General features: G+C 46.6%; 1 protein-coding gene across 1 annotated transcript in view; it reads right to left on the bottom strand.

Annotated features, from left to right (window-relative positions):
• Positions 1–20,328, bottom strand: part of LOC147121625 (uncharacterized) — a 273,615-nt gene that overhangs the window by 179,672 nt on the left and 73,615 nt on the right. Inside the window, 2 exon segments of the mRNA XM_085982020.1 lie at positions 3,047–3,146; positions 12,583–12,727. Of these exon segments, the coding sequence (XP_085838146.1) occupies positions 3,047–3,146; positions 12,583–12,727 (245 nt within the window).

Here is a 20,328-nt window from a genome sequence, read left to right on the forward strand (position 1 = left end):
GTAATTGTACTTTTGATTTCCTTAGCTTTCATTATTTTCTGCCTTCAGCCTTGGTAAAGATTGCAAATGGGTTGAGATGCCTTCTGAGCCTTTTCAAAGCCTTTCAAACATTTTCCTCATATATTCCAACAGGCCCCTTTAAATTGTCCTCTTCCTTTAAGTTTCACTTATACTTAATTTTCCACTCCCATCACTAATGTGCTCCCTCCAGCTGTCCATACCTGTATCTGAAGCTACGAAAATGAGCTAACTGTGCAAAATTAGGTGCAAACAGCACACTTTCTCTTGCGTCTGGCTAAAACCTGAAAATAACCATTTACCTCTAAATTATGCCAATTGTGGAAAATGTAGGAGTGAAATTTTAACTATGGGCAATGGCGTAAAACAGGGAAAAAGAGGATCGATCGCTCATTATACTCCAGGCCTGATGGGAAATTGGGTGGAGTGTATAATGGGTGACTGATCTGATATCACTCGTTTTACACCATCGCTGAAAGGTAAAATGGCCTCCTAGGCTGTTAACACTTCAGATCAATGATGCCATGCTGAATTACAGCAAGCTGAGGGAAATCCTGAAAACAAGGAGTTTGAATTCATTGACCATCAGTTGCCGCACCGATCACATTACTATTAGATCTTCTTGCATTGTGAAACATGCAACACAATGAATTTCTTCATCAACAGTATTCAGCTAGTGATTCAGTTCTCTTACTTTCTTTCTTGAATTAATAAGTGAAATAGCTTGTAAAACGCAACTGAGTTCTGACCAAGGGTTTCACTCTTTCAGATGCTGATGTATTTTCAGCATTTTCTGTGTTTACTTCAGAAATTTTACAGAATTTAATTTAAAGCCAACCATTTTTATTGCTGTGGTGTTCATAGAGCAGCTGGTCCATAATAAAATCACTGCCCTGCATATCAGGAGATCCACAGTAATATCCATTTCATTTTTTTAAAACTGAGTATAGGCCACTTATTCTAGATTTCATCTCTGATCTGTGAGTTTTGTAGCATTAGCTGGTATTGGTTACAATATATTTTCCGAGTTCATAGAATCATAGAAAGCTACAGCACGGAAGGAGGCTATTTCGGCCCATCCAGCCTAATCCCACTTCCCAGCTCTTGGTCTGTAGCCCTGCAGGTTAGAGCATCCCAAGTGCACATCCAAGTACTTTTTAAATATGGTTAGGGTTCCTGCCTCTACCACCCTTTCAGGCAGTGAGTTCCAGGCCCCCACAACCCTCTAGGTGAAGAAATTTCCCCTCAAATCCCCTCTAAACCTACCCCCAATTACTTAAATTGGACCCCTCTGCTAAGGGGAATAGGTCCTTTCTATCCACTTTATCTGTGCCCCTCATAATTTTATACACCTCAATAAGGTCTCCCCTCAGCCTCCTCTGTTCCAAGGAAAACAGACCCAGCCTATCCAGTCTGTCTTCATAGCTAAGATTCTCTGCTCCCAGCAACATCCTTGTAAATCTCCTCTGTACCCTCTCTAGTGCAATCACATCTTTCCTGTAATGTGGTGACCAGAACTGCATGCAGTACTCTAGCTGAGGCCTAACTAGTGTTTTATACAGTTGAAGCATAACCCCCCTGCTCTTGTATTCTAAGCCACGACTAATAAAGGCAAGCATTCCGTATGCCTTCTTAACCACCTTATCTACTTGGCCTGCTACCTTCAGGGATCTGTGGACATGCGCTCCAAGGTCCCTTTGTTCCTCTACACTACTCAGTATCCTACCATTTAATGTGTATTACCTTTCCTTGTTAGCCCTCCCCAAATGCATTGCCTCACACTTCTCCGGACTGAATTCCATTTGCCACTGTTCTGCCCACCTGACCAATTTATTGATATCTTCCTGCAGTCTACAGCTTCCTTCTTCAGTATCAATCACACAGCCGATTTTAGTATCATCTGCAAACTTCTTAATCATACCCCCTGTATTCAAGTTTAGATCGTTGATATATACCACAAAAAGTAGTTATTGGCCCTGATATTTATGGGGAGGCAGGGAGGGAGCTGTTTTACGTTCAGGAAACCCAGAACAATGCTTTTCCCTCAGGTCCTGCCGAATTTAACGGCAGGACCTGATTACCATTTACTGACTCCATTTCCTGGCCACAGCCAGCCAGATTGACAGGCTGGCTGTCAGGTGGGTAGGCCTTCGGCACCAGGCTGCAGCCGGGGTGCAGAAAGGAGGGAAGGAGGGATTGGAAAGGCTTGGGGGGGGGGGTGGTGTTCGGAGGCTGAAGGGAGGAGATCGGAGGCCGGAGGGGGGTAGGGGAGATCGGAGGAGTAGGAGATTGGAGGCCAGAGGGTGGGGGGAAATCGGAAAGGCCAGGGAGAGATTGAAAAAACCGGGGGGAGGGGGAGATCGGAAAGGCCGGGGTGGGGGGTGTGGAAATCGGAAAGGCCGGGTCAGTGGGTGATCATGGCTCGGGGGGACATCGGGGTGGGTCCGATCATGGGGGGAGGGGGTCTGATCGCGGGAGTGGTTTACATGTAAACTTGGGGCACCAGGGGGAAGCATTCCTGCTCCTCCTGGCCCACAAGCAGTGCTAGAAAGGCATCTACCTGCTGGATCCAGCAGACCTCGTATCCCTTTAACTGCCGGGTTTCCTGAGACTTGGGAAACCCGGCCAACCAGCTTAAAATTTAAAATGGAGGTAAAAATCTGAGGCACACAACCTCATTAAAATATTTAAATGAGCAACCCGCCTCCAGGGAGCAGGTTGGTTGCCTGCCACCTGTCCCTGTCCCACCTCCGTTAAAACTGGAAGTGGGCGGGTTCGAGGGGGTTAGGTTCAGGTTTGAGATTTTTAACATTTTAACATCCCACCAGACCCAAACCCACCCATTTTTGTGGATTAAAATTCCCCTCATTAATGCTGATCCTAGTAGATGTCTCCTTTTGGTAGTTAAAAGTAATTAGAATTACTTGATTTCTATATATTTCTTAAATGTTGGAATTACATAATCACTTCAACTGACAATGTTAACAAAATACAATGGAGCTTTGACAATGAAAAATGACTTTTATACCTGGGAATCCTGTTGAAATAATTCTGAATCCACCTTAAGTAGTTCTTCAACAAAATCTTCAAAAGTCTTTTGCTTTTCACCAATTCCAGGCCTGATGGGTCTAAGAGAAACAGTAACTGGGGTTAGATTTATTGCAACATATCCTTTATTTGTTTTAAAATTCTAATATGGGAAATTGCTGCTAATTTCCCATCAGCAAAAAATCTGCACTACGATAGGATTTTAGTGTGAGGTTAATGTTATTGCAAGAACATCTTCAAAACATGCCATGTAACAAAATTTTAAATAGAAAACTCTTATCCACAATCAATAACAATATTTCTAGGATAAAACCTGAAATATGAAGAAACAGATGAACAGAAAAGGTCTGAGCTCCTGTGTATTTCTGGGTTCAGGTCTTTTACACAGGCCTGACCATTCCCCAGTGCTGGTCCATCTCCCAGTAGGGCCTAACCCCTGGAAGCCAGGGAGGAATGTCAACTTCTGTTGCAGGCCCAATAGGTTGACAAAGGGACTTACCTTGGGTCCTATGCCTCTGCTGTCTGCTCCTCTCTGATAAAAGATTTGGAGCGGTTTGAGGTGCAGGGTCTACAACCCATTTTTCTCAAAAGGGGCACCCTTGTCAGCAGTCCAAGGTGAAACTGCAGCGAAGAGATGGAAACGCTCCCTCTTAGCTCATTAACATGGTCACCCTTAAATCCTGGGGAAATGTAAAAAAGGGCGGAAACCTTCCTGTTACAGGTCTCTGCTCCTTTTTCCTGTGCTTTGCACTGGGGGAAATAAACGGTTCCGGGCGCAAAGCACAAGAAATTCAACCCCATAATGTCAACTTCAACAAAAGTCCAGAATCTGAAATACCGATCTTCTTCGTCTGAAGGTTATTGTGACATGGTAACATTTTGTACTTGCAGTCACATTTTATTAATGTTGTTTAACATGTTAAAGACAAAAGGACTGGGTGGTTTTCTGGCACAGAATGTTGGTACTCCAACATACTATGACAATGTATGGTAGAATATCAGTTCATGACTGCCAATCCCCCACATGGGGGATGTCACCCATACTATCAAGCAGAGCTTTTGGGTGGAGGTGATGAGGTAATTCTGTCACACCAGGCATTCCTAACGATCAGCTCAATAGCAACGTAAGCTCCCAAAGAGTCTTCAAACAAGTCTTCAAACATTACCTGATTTTCTCGGCAGCTGCTGCAATTGAATAGTGTTTTATAATGGCTGCTTTTATATTCCTAAGCCACATAAATTAAATTTAAAATATTGATGTGGCTGAGCAAGATCATGAGAAGGGGGAGGTTCACTACCCCTCTGATGATCAGCGACTGGCATGGCGAGTTGGTGAATGGGCATGGTTAGACATGGCACAATATGGGAATGTGTGCACATTTTCCCAAGAGCTAGCTGCAGTGCAGAATGAAATTTAATTATCTCACCAGGAGTGTCAAGCAATGTTCCCTCTAATTTTTTTTAGGGGCCACGCGGCCCATTCAAAAAGCTGCGCTTGTGTGGTTTTTGCATTTCCCTGTCTGCACTTGTCCTGCAGGAGAATATGCACACAACAGGAGGGAGACAACCAGCATTGGAGGTGGTCCTGCCACTCTACAAACTCTCACCCTCATGGAAAAGTCCGCCACGGACATAATGGGAAGATGCACAGAAGTCAGCATCGAAGATAGCAAAGCTGGAAGCCTTATCTAACAGCAGAGTTTGTCATCATCCCTTCCTCTTCTCTTTCTTTGTAACTCTTTCAGCCATGCACTCACTAACCTCCCAAATCTGGTGTAGCATAGTACTGCCAATGATCTAGCAAGAGCTTGCTATTGAAATAATATCCTAACTCTCGTCTCTCTCCACCAAGGTCTATCAGAAGACTCGGACCCAACTGCCAGGCAGACTGATAATAAAAACCTTGATATCGATGTGCTATTACTTGTTCTTAGCATGTCAAGCACCAGCACACAAATCAGCATCCCATGTTACTTAGATAGTGAGTTTGACAGGACTGGATTGGGGGAGTCACGCAAGCACATGAACAGGAGCAGGTGAAGGTGGCAAGGAAGGCCAAAGGAAGATCTTACCAGAGGGCCAGCTCATGTCCTAATTCTGCAGAAGAGGACAGAGATGCAGAGCGCAAGGGCCCAAACTGTGTTTTTTAAATGGATGATTACTTTGCAACATCAATTGCTGAAAGCATTGGACTGCCTGCCAGGGTGCTTCCAGTGACATTTGGATAGTATGGTAGAATCCGCTATCCACTTGTGTGGAGTTCACATGCATTGCATCGACACTCTGTAATCAACCTTGGAACAGGTGATCACCTTGATGGTGGCTGCAGCTGAACCCCTCCCCACTCCCTCGCAGCAGTCAATGGCACCAGTAATAGCGCTTCTTGGGAATGACCATACTGGAGTCATGCAAGCTTTGAGTTCGACCAACTCCTCCGCCTCGGACAGGCTGGGAGATCAGGTGGATGGGGCTTCACTGTGATCAGTGACCGCCTACAGTCTGCTCTCCCACAGATCAGTAGGAATGCTGAGCTGCAGCCTGGAAGCAAGAGCAGTTGTGCAATAGGAATTGAAAACAATGCACTTCTTATGGTGACAACACCGCTGTTCTTTTTAGTGAGCTGCTGTGGAACAGCTCTGGTCGCAGTTAACCAGTGGCCCATTTCCACCTCCTCGCCATCCTCCCTGTTATCGATGTGCTCTCCCTTATCATGCTTTAGGCCCTCCTCCAATGGTGACTCCATGGGGGAGAAATTCGGCATCGCCCCGTTTGGGGCGCTATTATCGGCTGGGCACAAAGTTTAGCGCCCGGTGCTAATTATCGCCTCTGACTGCAAACTTGGCCTCTATCGCCCCTGGAGGTGAGGTGAGCACTAAATCAGGCGCTACACACCTGTCTTAAGGCGCTAACGTCGATGAGCAAGGCGCTACCTCAGAGCGCTGGCGAAGCTCAGGTGATGTCAGTTAGCACTGGCCAGTTCTTAAAGAGGAGAGTTGATGTTGCTGTCCAGCCACACCCTGCTCATTGCAGCTTTGAATCTTGGCCTGGAGAGACATGTACATCAATTGTGCTGGAACCACCAATGGATAGGCCCAGGGAAAGAGCTCGGTGCTTAGGAACCTCAAAAGTGGTGCTGAGGGCCAAAACTCCTTAGGACAGCGTTAAATCTTTGCAAATGTCTCTCTCCCTCTCACCCTGCGTGTACCAAAAATTTTGCCGACAAGAAATGGCAGGAAGCGCCCGCCTTTAAATAGCGCTCCCCCAGCCCCTTCCTGACTGCAGAACGTTCACCTCTACCTGTCGTTGCTAGCGGCGGGCAGAAAGGCAGGGGGCGTGACTCAATAGCCGGTCCAGGGCGTTGCACGCTCGACTGACGTCACGATCTGCGGGCGCAGGAGATCGTGGCGGTAGTGTTTAACGCCGCTGCAAAATGTCTGGTCAATTTCGCGAACAGCGCAAACATCGCCATGCTCGGGCGCTAGTTGCTTTGCGGCCCGTTAGCATCCTCTCAGGGCTGTATTGGAGGAAGCCACCAGACGAATCCAGCATCTGAATCATTGAGGGGCATTTTAACCCCCAAAAACGGGTGGGTTTGGGTCGGGTGGGATGTAAAAAAATTTTAAATCTCAAACTCGAACCCAACTACCTCAAATACACCCACTTCCAGTTTTAACAGAGCAAGACAGGGGCGCGGGCAACCAACACACTCCCAGGAGAGGGAGTGCTCATTTAAATATTCTGATGAGGCTGTGTGCCTCACATTTTCTCTCCATTTTAGGTTTAACCCTGACCGACTGAGTTTTCCAGGCCTCGGGAAAGCTGACAGCTACAGGGAGGCGAGGACTGCTGCGCGGAAGAGCTAAGTGCCTTTCCAGCACTGCTTGTGGGCCAGGAGGAGCAGGAGTGCTTTCCCCCCCAGCACACCAAGCTAACCAACTTCCCCACACTCTGCAATCAGACCCCCACACCCGCAATCGGACCCCAACCCAGCGATCCGATCTCCACCCCCCGCCCTTCCGAGCCATGATGTCCCCCCCAAACCATGATCTCCCGCCGACCCAGTCTTTCCGATCCCCCGCTCATGGTCTTTCCGATCCCTCCCTCCCTCCTCTGTGCTCTGCGATCTCCCCCCGACCCTTCTGATCGCCCTCAACCCTTCCAATCACCCCCCCAACCCTTCTAATCTCCCCCTGCCCCCGACCCTTCCAATCTCCCCCGACAACAGCCTCTGATCCCCACGCCCCCAGACTTTCCAATCCCTCCCTCCATTCTCTCTGCTCCCCGGCTGCGTCCTTGTGGCGAAGGCCTACCCACCCGAGAGCCAGCCAATCTCTCAATCTGGCTGGCTGTGGCCGGGAAACGACTCCCCGTTAATATCGGGGCCATTGTTTCAGGACTCCAATGGGGCTGAAGGACTGATTTGATTGTAGCAAAGTTCCACTGCTGAGCGTGGGTTCCTAAGAGGTATCATAAGCCAGAATAGCCTGAGTTTCCAAGCAGCCAGCCTTTGACTCGCTGTGCAGAGGCAAAAAATAGGGGAATGATGACTGACATAATATAAAAGAATCAAAGCAGCTGCCAGGAAAGCTGGCGCAGACCTGCATGATGCACTGGGTCATCACACACCATTTGCACATTATGAGAGTGGTACCCATTGTGATTCATGAAGACGGTAATGTTGTGCAAAGGAGCCCACAGGACAATATGGGTGCAGTAAATAATGCCCTGGACTTGGGAGAATCCTGCAATCTGTGAACCCCAATGCTCTAAACAACTGCTTCCAGATGTCCATGGAAAATCATGAATCTTTCTGCTCCGGCAAACAAGGCATCAGTCACCCATTTAATATAAGCATGTACTGCAGGTTGGCTGATGTTGTTGCCATCTCCTGTGGCAGCCTGGAAGCCGGAGGCAAAGTAGCTAGGGGCTGCAGTGACTTTGACTTCAACAGGCAGTATTGTGTTCACTCTAGCTTCAGGTCTCCTTGCAGGATTCTTCCCTAAAGAAGTGAATCCTCCTGATGCAATGTTCCTCAGAGAACTGCAGGTATGTTAAAGAAAGAGCCACAAGCTGCAATGAGATAATGACCAAATGATCTGTTTTAATGATGTTAGTTGAGTGATAAATATTGGCCAAGGTTTCCCTGCTCTTCTTCGAATAGTGCCACAGGATCTTTTACATCCACCTTAGAGGACAGACAGGACCTCTGTTTGAAAGGCAGCACTTCCTCCAGTGCTACACTCCCTCAGTACTACACAGGCTTTTTCACTGCTTAAATGGGAGGTTCATTGATGCTGCAGCACCTCATTCTCAGCATTGTTGGCTGTCCAGCTGCCTCAACAACCATAAGAAGGACAAGTGATTTCCAGGATGGAAATGATGGGCAACTCCATGAGACCTTGTGCACCCAGACTAGGCCCAGAGCTGCTCGAGGTGGTCCTGCAAGGCAATCTGCAGTCTCCCTCACTGAAAGTCAGCAACCTTCCACCAGCCGTGCTGCAGCCACTGGGGAGCCCTTTGTAGGAGTACAGTACTAGAGTAGGAAAAGGAACACAAAAGATAGACTGAGGGAATGCACAAGGGTGATTAGTTGACGTTATCATTTTGATTTTGATTTGATAAATTTATCAATTATGTTTGCAATGTTTGTTTTGTGGTGGCTCTCATTTAGCTTTGTGTCCAGGAGGACGCTGTAATGTTCCATGACAGAGGGTTGGTAAGATGGGGAAGTGTTGAGCAATAGGGATCTGGGGTTTCATTCACTCCAATCAGAGTCTGATGAGGCGCTCACTGACAGCCTGTCCTGAATGGAGATCGATTGCCTGCCTCCTCCCTTCATCCACCTCCTCCTGAGGTGGTCCCGGAACCCGCAGTGGCAAGGGATGTGCCTTCATAATAGCCAATTTGTGGAGCATGCAGCAGACCACCACGAAGTAGAACATCCGCTCCGGCGAGTACTGGAGGACTCCTCCCAAGCAGTCAAAGTAGCAGGACCGTTGCTTGAGCACCCTGATGGTTTGCTCGATGATGTTCCTCGTGGCAGCATGGCTCCCATTATATGTTTGCTGGCCACGAGTGGTGTGGTTGCGGAGGGGAGTCATCAGCCAGGTGCAGAGCTGATAGCCCTTGTCTGCAAGCAGCCACCCTCGGGTTTGACGTGATGGCTGGATGATTGCTGGCACACTGGACTGGTGCAGGATGAAGGCATCATGACTGCTGCCAGAATACCGGGCGTTCACCATCATGATGCGCTGGGCGTGGTCACTCGCCAACTGCACATTAAGCGAATGGTAGCCTTTGCAGTTACGGAACATCTCAGGATTGGTATGAGGCGACTGCAAAGCCATGTATGTGCAGTCAATGGTGCCCTGCAACATGGAAAGCCCGATATCCTGGCAAAGCCACATGTGCTCCTACTGCTTCTCTCTGCTTAGAGAGAAGACAATGAAGTCCTTTCTCCTGGAGTCCAGAGCCTCTGTGACCTCCTGGGTGCAGCGATGGACAGAAAACTGGGAGATGTTTGCTATGTTGCCTGTTTCAGACAGGAAGGATTCAGTGGTGAAACAAATTGATGGCCACGGTCACCCTGAGGGCCACTGGCAGCAACGTTGTTGCGCCCTGCTCTGAGGTTGCAGGTCTGATTGCAAGAAGTGACAGAGTTCTGTGACTACCTCCTTGCTGAAGCAGAGCCTCCTAATATGCTGGTCCTGGCTTAGGTACAGGTAGAGGAAGTGCTCTCAAAAGACCCTAGGTGGATAAGGCCTCCTGCTGACAGCCCTCCTGCCTATCCTCCTCCTCCCTCTGCGAGCATTTTGTCCTCTTCTTCGCTACTTCCGCTCCATCTCGCTCATACTCAAGTGGGGGACTGCAAGTATAGCCCCTATGATTGGGAGCAAGTGGTGTTAGCAGACCCCTTTAAATGAAAAGCAAGGCGTTCTCCACTTGCAGCAACACTCTCTGTCACCTCAGCAACTTTAAATAACTGTAGAAAGCTCCAAACAGTTGCACAAACTTACACAAAGCCAGTAGAAATGAAAAAGCAAGTCAGCTGTAAATTGCTGATGATCCCTTTAAATAGCGTTGGTGGGGCTCCTTCCTGCTGCTGCTTGTTCAGCTGGTTGTGATTTGGAGAGGGCATTAAAAAGAACGGCGATGTACAAAATGGTAGATCGTGCATCAAATCAGCGTTGCACGCTCATTGACGTCATGATCTGCCTCATTTCCATTTCTGCAATGACGCAAGTAACGACAGAGCTGCTGACTGGCCCAAAATGGCGGCCGCTGCCGGACCCGCCAGAAGCGAGCAGAATCGAGGCAGCCACCATTTTTTCTTCTAAACTGGCCTTAACGGCCGGCACAAACGGATCCAATTTCCCAGCTCTAGTTTTTTGACCAAGCTTTCAGTGACTTCTCTTAACTCTAGCACCATCGCTTTTTGTCCTTTTATTCCTTATTTCTCCCCCATACAGTCCTTTTGGATGTTTCCTATGTTAAAGGTGCTATATAAATCCAAATTGTCATTGCTCTGTGACACTCACTGCTAGCATAACTGAGAATCAGACTTTCCACAGTCATAGGGTGTTCTTAGGTTTATTGTTGATTCTTCTCTGAATCTTTTGAAAACCTCTCTGGATCAGAGAGGAAAGTGAAGATGCATAAAGAATTGTTCCTTCACAAGAGAACAACAGACTATAACTAGGTGGTCTTAAGCCAAATAAGAAAATATGTCCAGGCTCATTTTCTGAAAGGTAGCCTGCAGATTTATTTCTGAACAGCCTGGGTGTTGACATCTCTAATATCTGGATAGTGAATCTATTATAACAGACATGTTCTGCCATGTTCTGTACCCTAGCTGGATGCCCTGCAGGTAGGATAATCTGGTTTTGGCAACACCAGTGCAGCATTGGAGTGCATTGATGCCAAGGGAGTAGGTTTGAATCTTATCCTGTATTGATATATAAACAATTTGGTACATATTATCCGTATTAACCACTGCCTAGCCAGAGAAGAAAAGAAACAAGTTAGAGATTTTGAATTCCTGAAAGAATTTGAGTACCAGCTACGCTGCTCAGTCAGCTCCATGCCAAAGAGTTTGTGACTGTGTCCCAAGCCCAAGATTCTTACAGTTAGGTACCTCACCCTGTGAGGAAACCATCTGTTACCAGAGTGAGAATCTGTAAACTGAATTTACCTGCTATTCTTGGGATTACAAGACCAAGGAGAATTTTGGTTGATCTCTGGCCTGGGACATCAGAAAATGCTGGAGGATCATTAAGCCAGAAGGTTCAATTCTAACAGCCTCATGGCAAATCTGGCATCTGGTATCACATATATGGCTGTCCATCATCAGCCCCAAGGCCTGCAAACAGCATATTAGCAGAATCATACATTATGATATTAGGATGTAGAATTGGAGCTGGATGGCCCTGAAATGATCTAATAGCAGACATGTTCAGATATGCTCAGAACTGAGCATTTACCAAGATTTTGCAAAGATTCCAGCACAAAGTTGACAAACAATAATTTACTTTTAAAGCACTTATAGCACTAAAAGCAAATTGTTAGTTCCCAGATTAGCACTGGAAAACAGCAAAGCAGAATGGCATGAATGGAACACCTTGAAGTGGCAAGGTTTTGCAGAAAGTGGCTCTCATGAGGATGGGATGGGAGTGGAGTGGCAAAGTGGCTAAGAGGTGTGGGTCAGGGCAAAGAAGAAGAGTCGAGAGGAATGAAAGCTGAGCTGCAAGGCCATGAAGAAAGGTGCACTTTGGGATCAAGGCCAGTAATAGAATCATAGAATCATAGAATAGTACAACACAGAAGGAGGCCATTCAGCCCATCGAGCCTGTGCCAGCAATCCAGTTAGTCCCACTCACTGCTCTTTCCCCATATCCCTGCAATTTTTTCTCCTTCAAGTATTTATCTAATTCCCTTTTGAAGGCTACCACTGAATCTGTACCCACCACCCTATCAGGCAGTGCATTCCAAATCCAAACCACTCGTTGCGTAAAAAAGTTTTTTCTCATGTCGCCTCTGGTTCTTTTGCCAATCACCTTAAATCTGTGCCCTCTGTTTACTGACCCTTCAGCCATTTGAAACAGTTTATTTTTATTTACTCTATCTAAACCCTTCATGATTTTAAACACCTCTATCAGGGTTTGGGTTGGGACAGCAGTCAGGAAGAGGAGCAGGGCAGACTGCATCCCAAGCAGCAAATCCACAAAGAAAGATGTGGGTCAGGTCAGCTGGTAGATGGAGTTAATAGGTGCAATAGTGTCACCAACTGTTGAGAGGCCCGCATTAACTGTAAGGTAATTGATTATAAGCAGCCATTGCTCTAGGCATTTCAAAATAAGGTACCTTGGTGCTACTCCAGGCACAAGAAAGTTATTACATCTGACGTGACTAAATCATGACACAGAAAAGAAGCATGACCAACAGGAAATGCGTACAAATGCAAGACTTTTAATATAGTATAAAAGAAAACGTTCAACATCAGACAAGCTTTACTCTTACCTTTCCTCTAGACCCCCTGTTTTCTTGGAATTTCTTTGAATTCCAAAAGGAGTGACGGCACGTTGCTCTGTTCCTTGCTCGCCTTTCTCCTCTTTGATTGGAGAAAGATGCCCAGGACAGTTTTCATCTTCTGGGATACTCTCGTCTACAGAAACAGCAGAATTTAATTCAAACAAATTTAAATGGTTACAACAGTGCATCACCATAATTATTTTTATGAGAAAATAAACCCTGGCTCAGTGGCTGAAGTGTTTGAGCACTTGATGTTCTGCCAGAAAATCAGTTTCAGGTCCAAGGACTGTCTGTAGGTTGAGTGGTTTTTGTTAGCTCTTGGCTGGAGAACACAGTACTGAGTTAGGGATGATGGTGAAGGGAAGTTGGATTGTCTTTCACACTTGACTACTTGATGAAGAAACGGTACTGACGTAAACCACGGAAAATTCCACAGCCACAGTCCATCCCATCATCATACTAACTTCCATTGTTACTACAGAAGGATGAGGGAGCAGAAAAGGGAATTTGAAAAATTATACTTAAATAAACAAGGATTGTGTGCTATTTGCATATTTGTGATATTTGAATATACGAATTAGGAGCAGGAGTAGGCCACTCAGCCCTTCGAGCCTGCTCCACCATTCAATAAGATCATGGCTGATCTGATTACTCCAGGTTCCTGCCTACCCCGATAACTTTTCACCCCCTTGCTTACCAAGAATCTATCTACCTCTGCCTTAAAAATATTCCAAGACTCTGCCTCCACCGCCCTCTGAGGAAGAGAGTTCCAAAGACTCACGACCCTCTGTGAGAAAAAAATTCTCCTCATCTCTGTTTTAAATGGGCGACCCCTTATTTTTAAACAGTGACCCCTAGTTCTAGATTCTCCCACAAGAGGAAACATCCTCTCCACATCCACCCTGTCCAGACCCCTCAGGATCTTATATGTTTCAATCAAGTCACCTCTTACTCTTCTAAACTCCAGCAGATACAAGCCTAGCCTGTCCAACCTTTCCTCATAAGACAACCCGCCCATTCCAGGTATTAGTCTAGTAAACCTTCTCTGAACTGCTTCCAGCGCATTTACATCCTTCCTTAAATAAGGAGACCAATACTGTACACAGTACTCCAGATGTGGCCTCACCAATGCCCTGTATAACTGAAGCATAACCTCCCTACTTTTGTAATCAATTCCCCTCGCAATAAACATAACATTCTGTTAGCTTTCCTAATTACTTGCTGTACCTGCATAGTAACTTTTTGCGAATCATGCACTAGGACACCCAGATCTGTCTGCATCTCAGAGCTCTGCAATCTCTCACCATTTAGATAATATGCTTCTTTTTTATTCTTCCTGCCAAAATGGACAACTTCACATTTTCCCACATTATTCTCCATTTGCCAGATCTTTGCCCACTCACTTAACCTATCTATATCCCTTTGTAGCCTCCTTATGTCCTCTTCACAATTTACTTTCCGACCTATCTTTGTGTCATCAACAAATTTAGCAACCATACCTTCAGTCCCTTCAGCTAAGTCATTTATTTAAACTGTAAAAAGTTGAGGCCCCAGCACTGATCCCTGTGGCACATCACTCGTTACATCTTGTCAATCAGAAAATTACCCATTTATGCCTACTCTCTGTTTCCTCTTAGCTAGCCAATCTTCTATCCATGCCAATATGTTACCCCCTACACCATGAGCTTTTATTTTCAGCAATAACCTTTGATGTGGCACCTTATCAAATGCCTTCTGGAAATCTAAGTACAGTACAGTACATCCACCGGTTCCCCTTTATCCACAGCACATGTTACTTCCTCACAGAACTCCAATAAATTGGTTAAACATGATTTTCCTTTCACAAAACCATGATTTTAATTTCTGCATTTTTTTCATAGTGCTATACCAACAACAACAACTTGCATTTATATACCACCTTTAACGTAGTAAAATGTCCCACTGTGTTTCACAGGAGTGTTATAAAACAAAATTTGACACCGAGCCACACAAGGGGATATTAGGGCAGATGACCAAAGCTTGGTCAAAGAGGTAGGTTTCAAGGAGCGTCTTAAAGGAAGCAAGAGAGGTGGAGAGGCAGAGAGGTTTAGGGAGGGAATTCCAGAATTTAGATACTTGGCAGCTGAAGGCACAGCCAACAATGGTTGAGCAATTAAACTCGGGTGCTCAAGAGGCTAGAATTTGAGGAGCGCCGATATCTTGGAGTGTAGTGGGGCTGGAGGAGATTACAGAGAAAGGGAGGGGTGAGGCCCTGAAAAGGTTTTAATTCGTTCATGGGATGTGGGCGTCGCTGACAAGGCCAGCATTTATTGCCTGTCCTTAATTGCCCTCCAGAAAGTGGTGGTTGCTGCTTTCTTGAACTGCTGCAGTCCGTGTGGTGAAGGTGCTCCCACAGTGCTGTTATGGAGCGAGTTCCAGGATTTTGACCCAGCGACGATGAAGGAACGACGATATACTTCCAAGTCAAGATGGTATGTAACTTATAGAATAGAATCATTGAATCATAGAATGGTTACAGCATGGAAGAAAGCCATTCAGCCCATTGAGCACGTGCCGGCTCTCTGCAAGAGCACATCAGTTAGTCCCCCTCCCTGCCCTTTCCCTGTAGCCCTGCAAATGTTTTTCCTTCATGTACTTATCCAACTCCCTTTTGAAAGCCGTGATTAAGTCTGCTTCCACCACCCTTTCAGGCATTGCATTCCAGATCCTAACCACTCACTGAGTAAAAATGTTCTTCTGCCAATCACCTTAAATCTGTGTCCTCTGGTTCCCCACCCTTCTGCCAATGGGAACAGTTTCTCTATCTACTCTGTCCAGACCCTGCATGATTTTAAACACCTCTATCAAATCTCCTCTCAATCTTCTCTTCTCTAAGGAGAACAACCCCAGTTTCACGTAACTGAAGTCCCTCATCCCTGGAATCGTTCTCGTAAATCTTTTCTGTACCCTCTCTAAGGCCTTCACATCCTTCCTAAAGTGCGGTGCCCAGAATTGGACACAATACTCCTGTTGAGGCCGAACCAGTGTTTTATACAAGTTCATCATAATTTCCACGGTTCTGTACTCTATGGGGCGATTTTGTGAATGGAAGTGAGTTGGAGGCGGGACTGCTGCTTGTCGGGTCGATGTCCTGCCTTCATCGATTTGTGGCCAAACCATGCTATTTTCCCTTGATTGACCTAGTTAAGCCCACCCAATTAAGGGAAAGCCGGTTGCAGAGCATGTCAATGTATGACGTTTCATCTGTCAAAAATTTTTGACAGATAAATTGTCATCGTTTGACAACTCTGTGAAGCTGTCAAATAGTGACAATCTCTGCAGTTTGATGAGGTCTTGCATACAAGACCCCCGCAGACCCAGTACTCGCCTCGCCGGCGGGTTTTGGAGTCTTCAGGAAGCCCGCACTTGAGGGCAAAAAGGGGATAATCCTATTTTCTGCCTGTTAACTACCTGTTAAAAGGCAGTTAATAGGCTTTAATCCCTTCCCGCCTCCAAGGAGATGGGACCCGGCGTGGGATGGCATCCCGCCTCCTGGAAAGATGGCATGGAGGCGGGTTGGGAGCGGGTTTGTGTAGGATTCACAAAATTCCAGGACCCCCTACTCAATGGACATGTGTCTGGAATTTAAAAAGGGACTGTGTTGGACCTTTTGGAGGAGAAATGTGGACAGAAATATCTCACTATTAGGCACCTTTGGACTAAACTAGGGCCTATTGGATTGAGTTTGGACATTTTAAATTGTATGCAGGGTCTGCACAGGGAAATGGGATCCTTATAGGGCTGCTAACCCACCTGGGAGGCAGGCCCCCAGGGAGACATTAGCAGTCTAACAAAAGCCCACTTACCAGGGACCCAGATACATACATATTTTAATAGTTCTTAAAACGGCTATACAGAAAAACCCTGGCATCAGCAAAACACACAATGGACAGTATCAAGACCTGATTACATTCTAACAGCACCATTTAAAAGCCCCATCAACACCTTTGGGAATCTTGTATCATGCTAATGCTCAATCAGCCCACCAAAGTTCTCACAAAGGGATCACATCAGAGTTGATCAGCCTGCCAAAATCGCACAAAAGGGAGTCATCTAAAATCAATTGTGCACCCGTGTTTTGGCGCAAAAGCTTAAGCAGCCTCTCAGGTATAACTGGGGGCTTGCTAGTAGCTAAAGAGACCTCAACAGACAGGCTGAAGAGAGAGAGTGCCGGCGGGCAGCAGCAGCAGCACACCGGAGCAGAAGAAACGTACCCTAGAACACGCTGGAAAAGCACTTGGACTCTGGGTTCTTTGACTCTGGCTTCGAAACATCTAACTTGCCACACGAGGTTACAGCAACACAACAAGAAAACCTAACAAGAAGCCTTGGAGTCACTGAAAGATCAACCATCATCCAGCGCTGACTCTAGGAAAAACTTGTTTACCATCAAAACGTCGACCAGTGCTAATACCGAAGACACCGCAACCAGCCAAGGAGTCCAAAAGATTGAGGAGAGAAAAAGCAGTGTGCAACTGGTCTAAACTGTGGAGAAATCCTTTAGTGAGCATAGTCCCTGAAATTTCAGAGCCTAACTTAGTGTAGTGGAGGGAGGTGGTTTTATTTATTTTATTTTTTCTCTCTCTCTGCATAACCTCTGTACCCGTTGCGTATACGTTTTTGTTTAGTTAATTCGTGCGGTGTGTGATTTCTAAATAAAATATTTGTTCTTGCACCAAACAGTAGTCTGCCTACATCTATCACATCCCCTAAATAATTCCAAGCCCCAGAACCAGGGAGTGGGATGATTCGAACCATCAAGGTCAATTTAAAAGGCCGACAAACCCACCACCCCCTACATTTGCCACCCATCCCCAAATTCTGCCATTTTCCTGGCAGTCCCGCCTCCATACCTGCCTCCCCAGGGCTGGCAAAATCGCCCCCTATACCTCTATTCATGAAGCGCAGGATCCTGTAAGTTTTTTAACTGCTTTCTCAACCTGCCCTGCCACCTTCAACGATTTGTGCACACATACCTTCGGGTCTCCCTGTTCATGCACCTGCTTTAGGATTGTACCCATCAGTTTATATTTCCTCTCTTCATTCTATCTACCAAAATGTATCACTTCACACTTTTCTCAGTTAAATTTCATCTGCCACATGTTTGCCCATTCCACCAGCCTGTCTATGTCCTCTTGAAGTCTATCACTATCTTCCTCACTGTTCACTATACTTCCAAGTTTTGTGTCATCTGCAAATTTTGAAATTGTGCCCTGTACAGCCACATCCAAGTCATTCATATACATCAAGAAAAGCAGTGGTCCTAGTACCGATGCCTGAGGAACACCACTGTATACCTTCCTCCAATCCGAAAAACAACCGTTCACCACTACTCTCTGTTTCCTGTCACTTAGCCAATTTCGTATCCATGCTGCCACTGTCCATTTTGTTCCATGGGCTTCAACTTTGCTGGCAAGCCTATTATGTGGCACTTTGTCGAACGTCTTTTGGAAATCCATGTACACCACATCAATTGCATTGCCCTCATCAACCCTCTCTGTTACCTCATCAAAAAACTCAATCAAGTTGGTTAAACACAATTTGCCTTTAACAAATCCGTGGTGGCTTTCCTTAATTAATCCACACTTGTCCAAGTGACTGTTAATTTTGTCCCCGATTATTATTTCTAAAAGCTTCCCCACTACCGAGGTTAAACTGACTGGCCTGTAGTTGCTGGGTTTATCTTTACACCCTTTTTTGAACAAGGGTGTAACATTTGCAACTTGGAGGGGAACTTGGAGGTGGTGGTATTCCCAAGTGCCTGCTGCCCTTGTCCTTCTAGGTGGTAGAGGTCGCCGAAGAAGACTTGACAAGATGCTGCAGTGCATCTTGTAGATGGTACAGACTGCAGCCACGGTACGCCGGTGATGGAGGGAGTGAATGTTTATGGTGGTGGATGGGGTGCCAATTAAGCAGGCTGCTGAGTCCTGGATGGAGTCGAGCTTCTTGCGTGTTGTTGGAGCTGCAGTCATCCAGGCAAGTGGAGAGTATTCCATCACACTCCTGACTTGTGCCTTGTAGATGGTGGAAAGGCTTTGGGGAGTTAGGAGGTGAGACACTCACTGCAGAATACCCAGCTTCTGACCTGCTCTTGTTGTCACACTATTTATGTGGCTGGTCCAGTTAAGTGTCAAGTCAATAGTGACCCTCAGGATGTTGATGGTGGGCGATTCGGCGATGGTAATGCCGTTGAATGTCGAGGGGCGGTGGTTAGACGCTTGCTTGTTGGAGATAGTCATTGCCTGGCACTTCTGTGGTGCGAATGTTACCTGCCCAAGCCTGAATGTTGTCCAGGTTTTGCTGCATGCGGGCATGGGCTGCTTCATTATCTGAGGAGTTGCGAATGGCACTGAACACTGTGCAGTCATCCGCGAACGTCCCCACTTCTGACCTTATGAAGGAGGGAAGATCATTGATGAAGCAGCTGAAGATGGTTGGGCCGAGGACACTACCCTGAGGAACTCCTGCAGCGATGTCCTGGGGCTGTGATGATTGACCTCCAACAACCACAACCATCTTCCTTTGTGCTAGGTATGACTCCAGCCAGTGGAGAGTTTTCCCCTGATTCCATTGACTTCAGTTTTACTAGGGCTCCTTGATGTCACACTCGGTCAAATGCTGCCTTGATGTCCAGGACAGTCACTCTCCCCTCACCTCTGGAATTCAGCTCTTCTGTCCATGTTTGGACCAAGGCTGCAATGAGGTCTGGAGCCAAGTGGTCTTGGTGGAACCCAAACTGAGCACTGGTGAGCAGGTTCTTGGCAAGTAAGTGCTGCTTGATAGCACTGTCGACGACACCTTCCATCACTTTGCTGAGTAGACTGATGGGACAGTAATTGGACGGGTTGGATTTGTCCTGCTTTTTGTGGACAGGACATACCTGGGCAGTTTTCCACATTGACACACAGATACTAACATTGTAGCGGCACTGGAACAGCTTGGCTAGAGGCATGGTTAGTTCTGGAGCACAAGTCTTCAGCACGACAGCTGGGATGTTGTCGGGGCTCATAGCCTTTGGCTATATGTAACTCCAGACCCACAGAGCGCTCAGCCATTTCTTGATATCACGTGGAGTGAATCGAATTGGCTGAAGACTGGCTTCTGTGATGGTGGGGACTTCAGGAGGAAGCCGATTTGAATCATTCACTTGGCACTTCTGGCTGAAGATGGTTGCAAATGCATCAGCCTTGTCTTTAACACTCATGTGCTGGGCTCTGCAATCATTGAGGATGGGGATATTCATGGAGCCTCCTCCTCTCGTTAGTTGTTTAATGGTTCACCACCATTCATGACTGGATGTGGCAGGATTGCAGAGCTTTGATCTGATCCGTTCATTGTGGGATCGCTTAGCATGCATGTAGTCCTGTGCTGCAGCTTCCCCAGGTTGGCCCCGCATTTTTAGATGCGCCTGGTATTGCTCCTGGCATGCTCTTCTACACTCCTTATTGAACCAGGGTTGGTCCCCTGGCTTGATGGTAATGGTAGAGTGAGGGATATGCTGGGCCATGAGGTTACAGATTGTGGTGGAATACAATTCTGCAGCTGTTGATGGCCCACAGCGCCTCATGGATGCCCAGTTTTGAGCTGCTAGATCTGTTCTGAATCTATCCCATTTAGCACGGTGGTAGTGCCACACAACACAATGGAGGGTGTCCTCAGTGTGAAGACGGGACTTCATCTCCATAATGACTGTGT

This window comes from Somniosus microcephalus, chromosome 3 (genome assembly GCF_052327205.1).
Source record: "Somniosus microcephalus isolate GS21.2 chromosome 3, FLI_Smic_1.0, whole genome shotgun sequence".
NCBI lineage: Eukaryota > Metazoa > Chordata > Chondrichthyes > Squaliformes > Somniosidae > Somniosus > Somniosus microcephalus.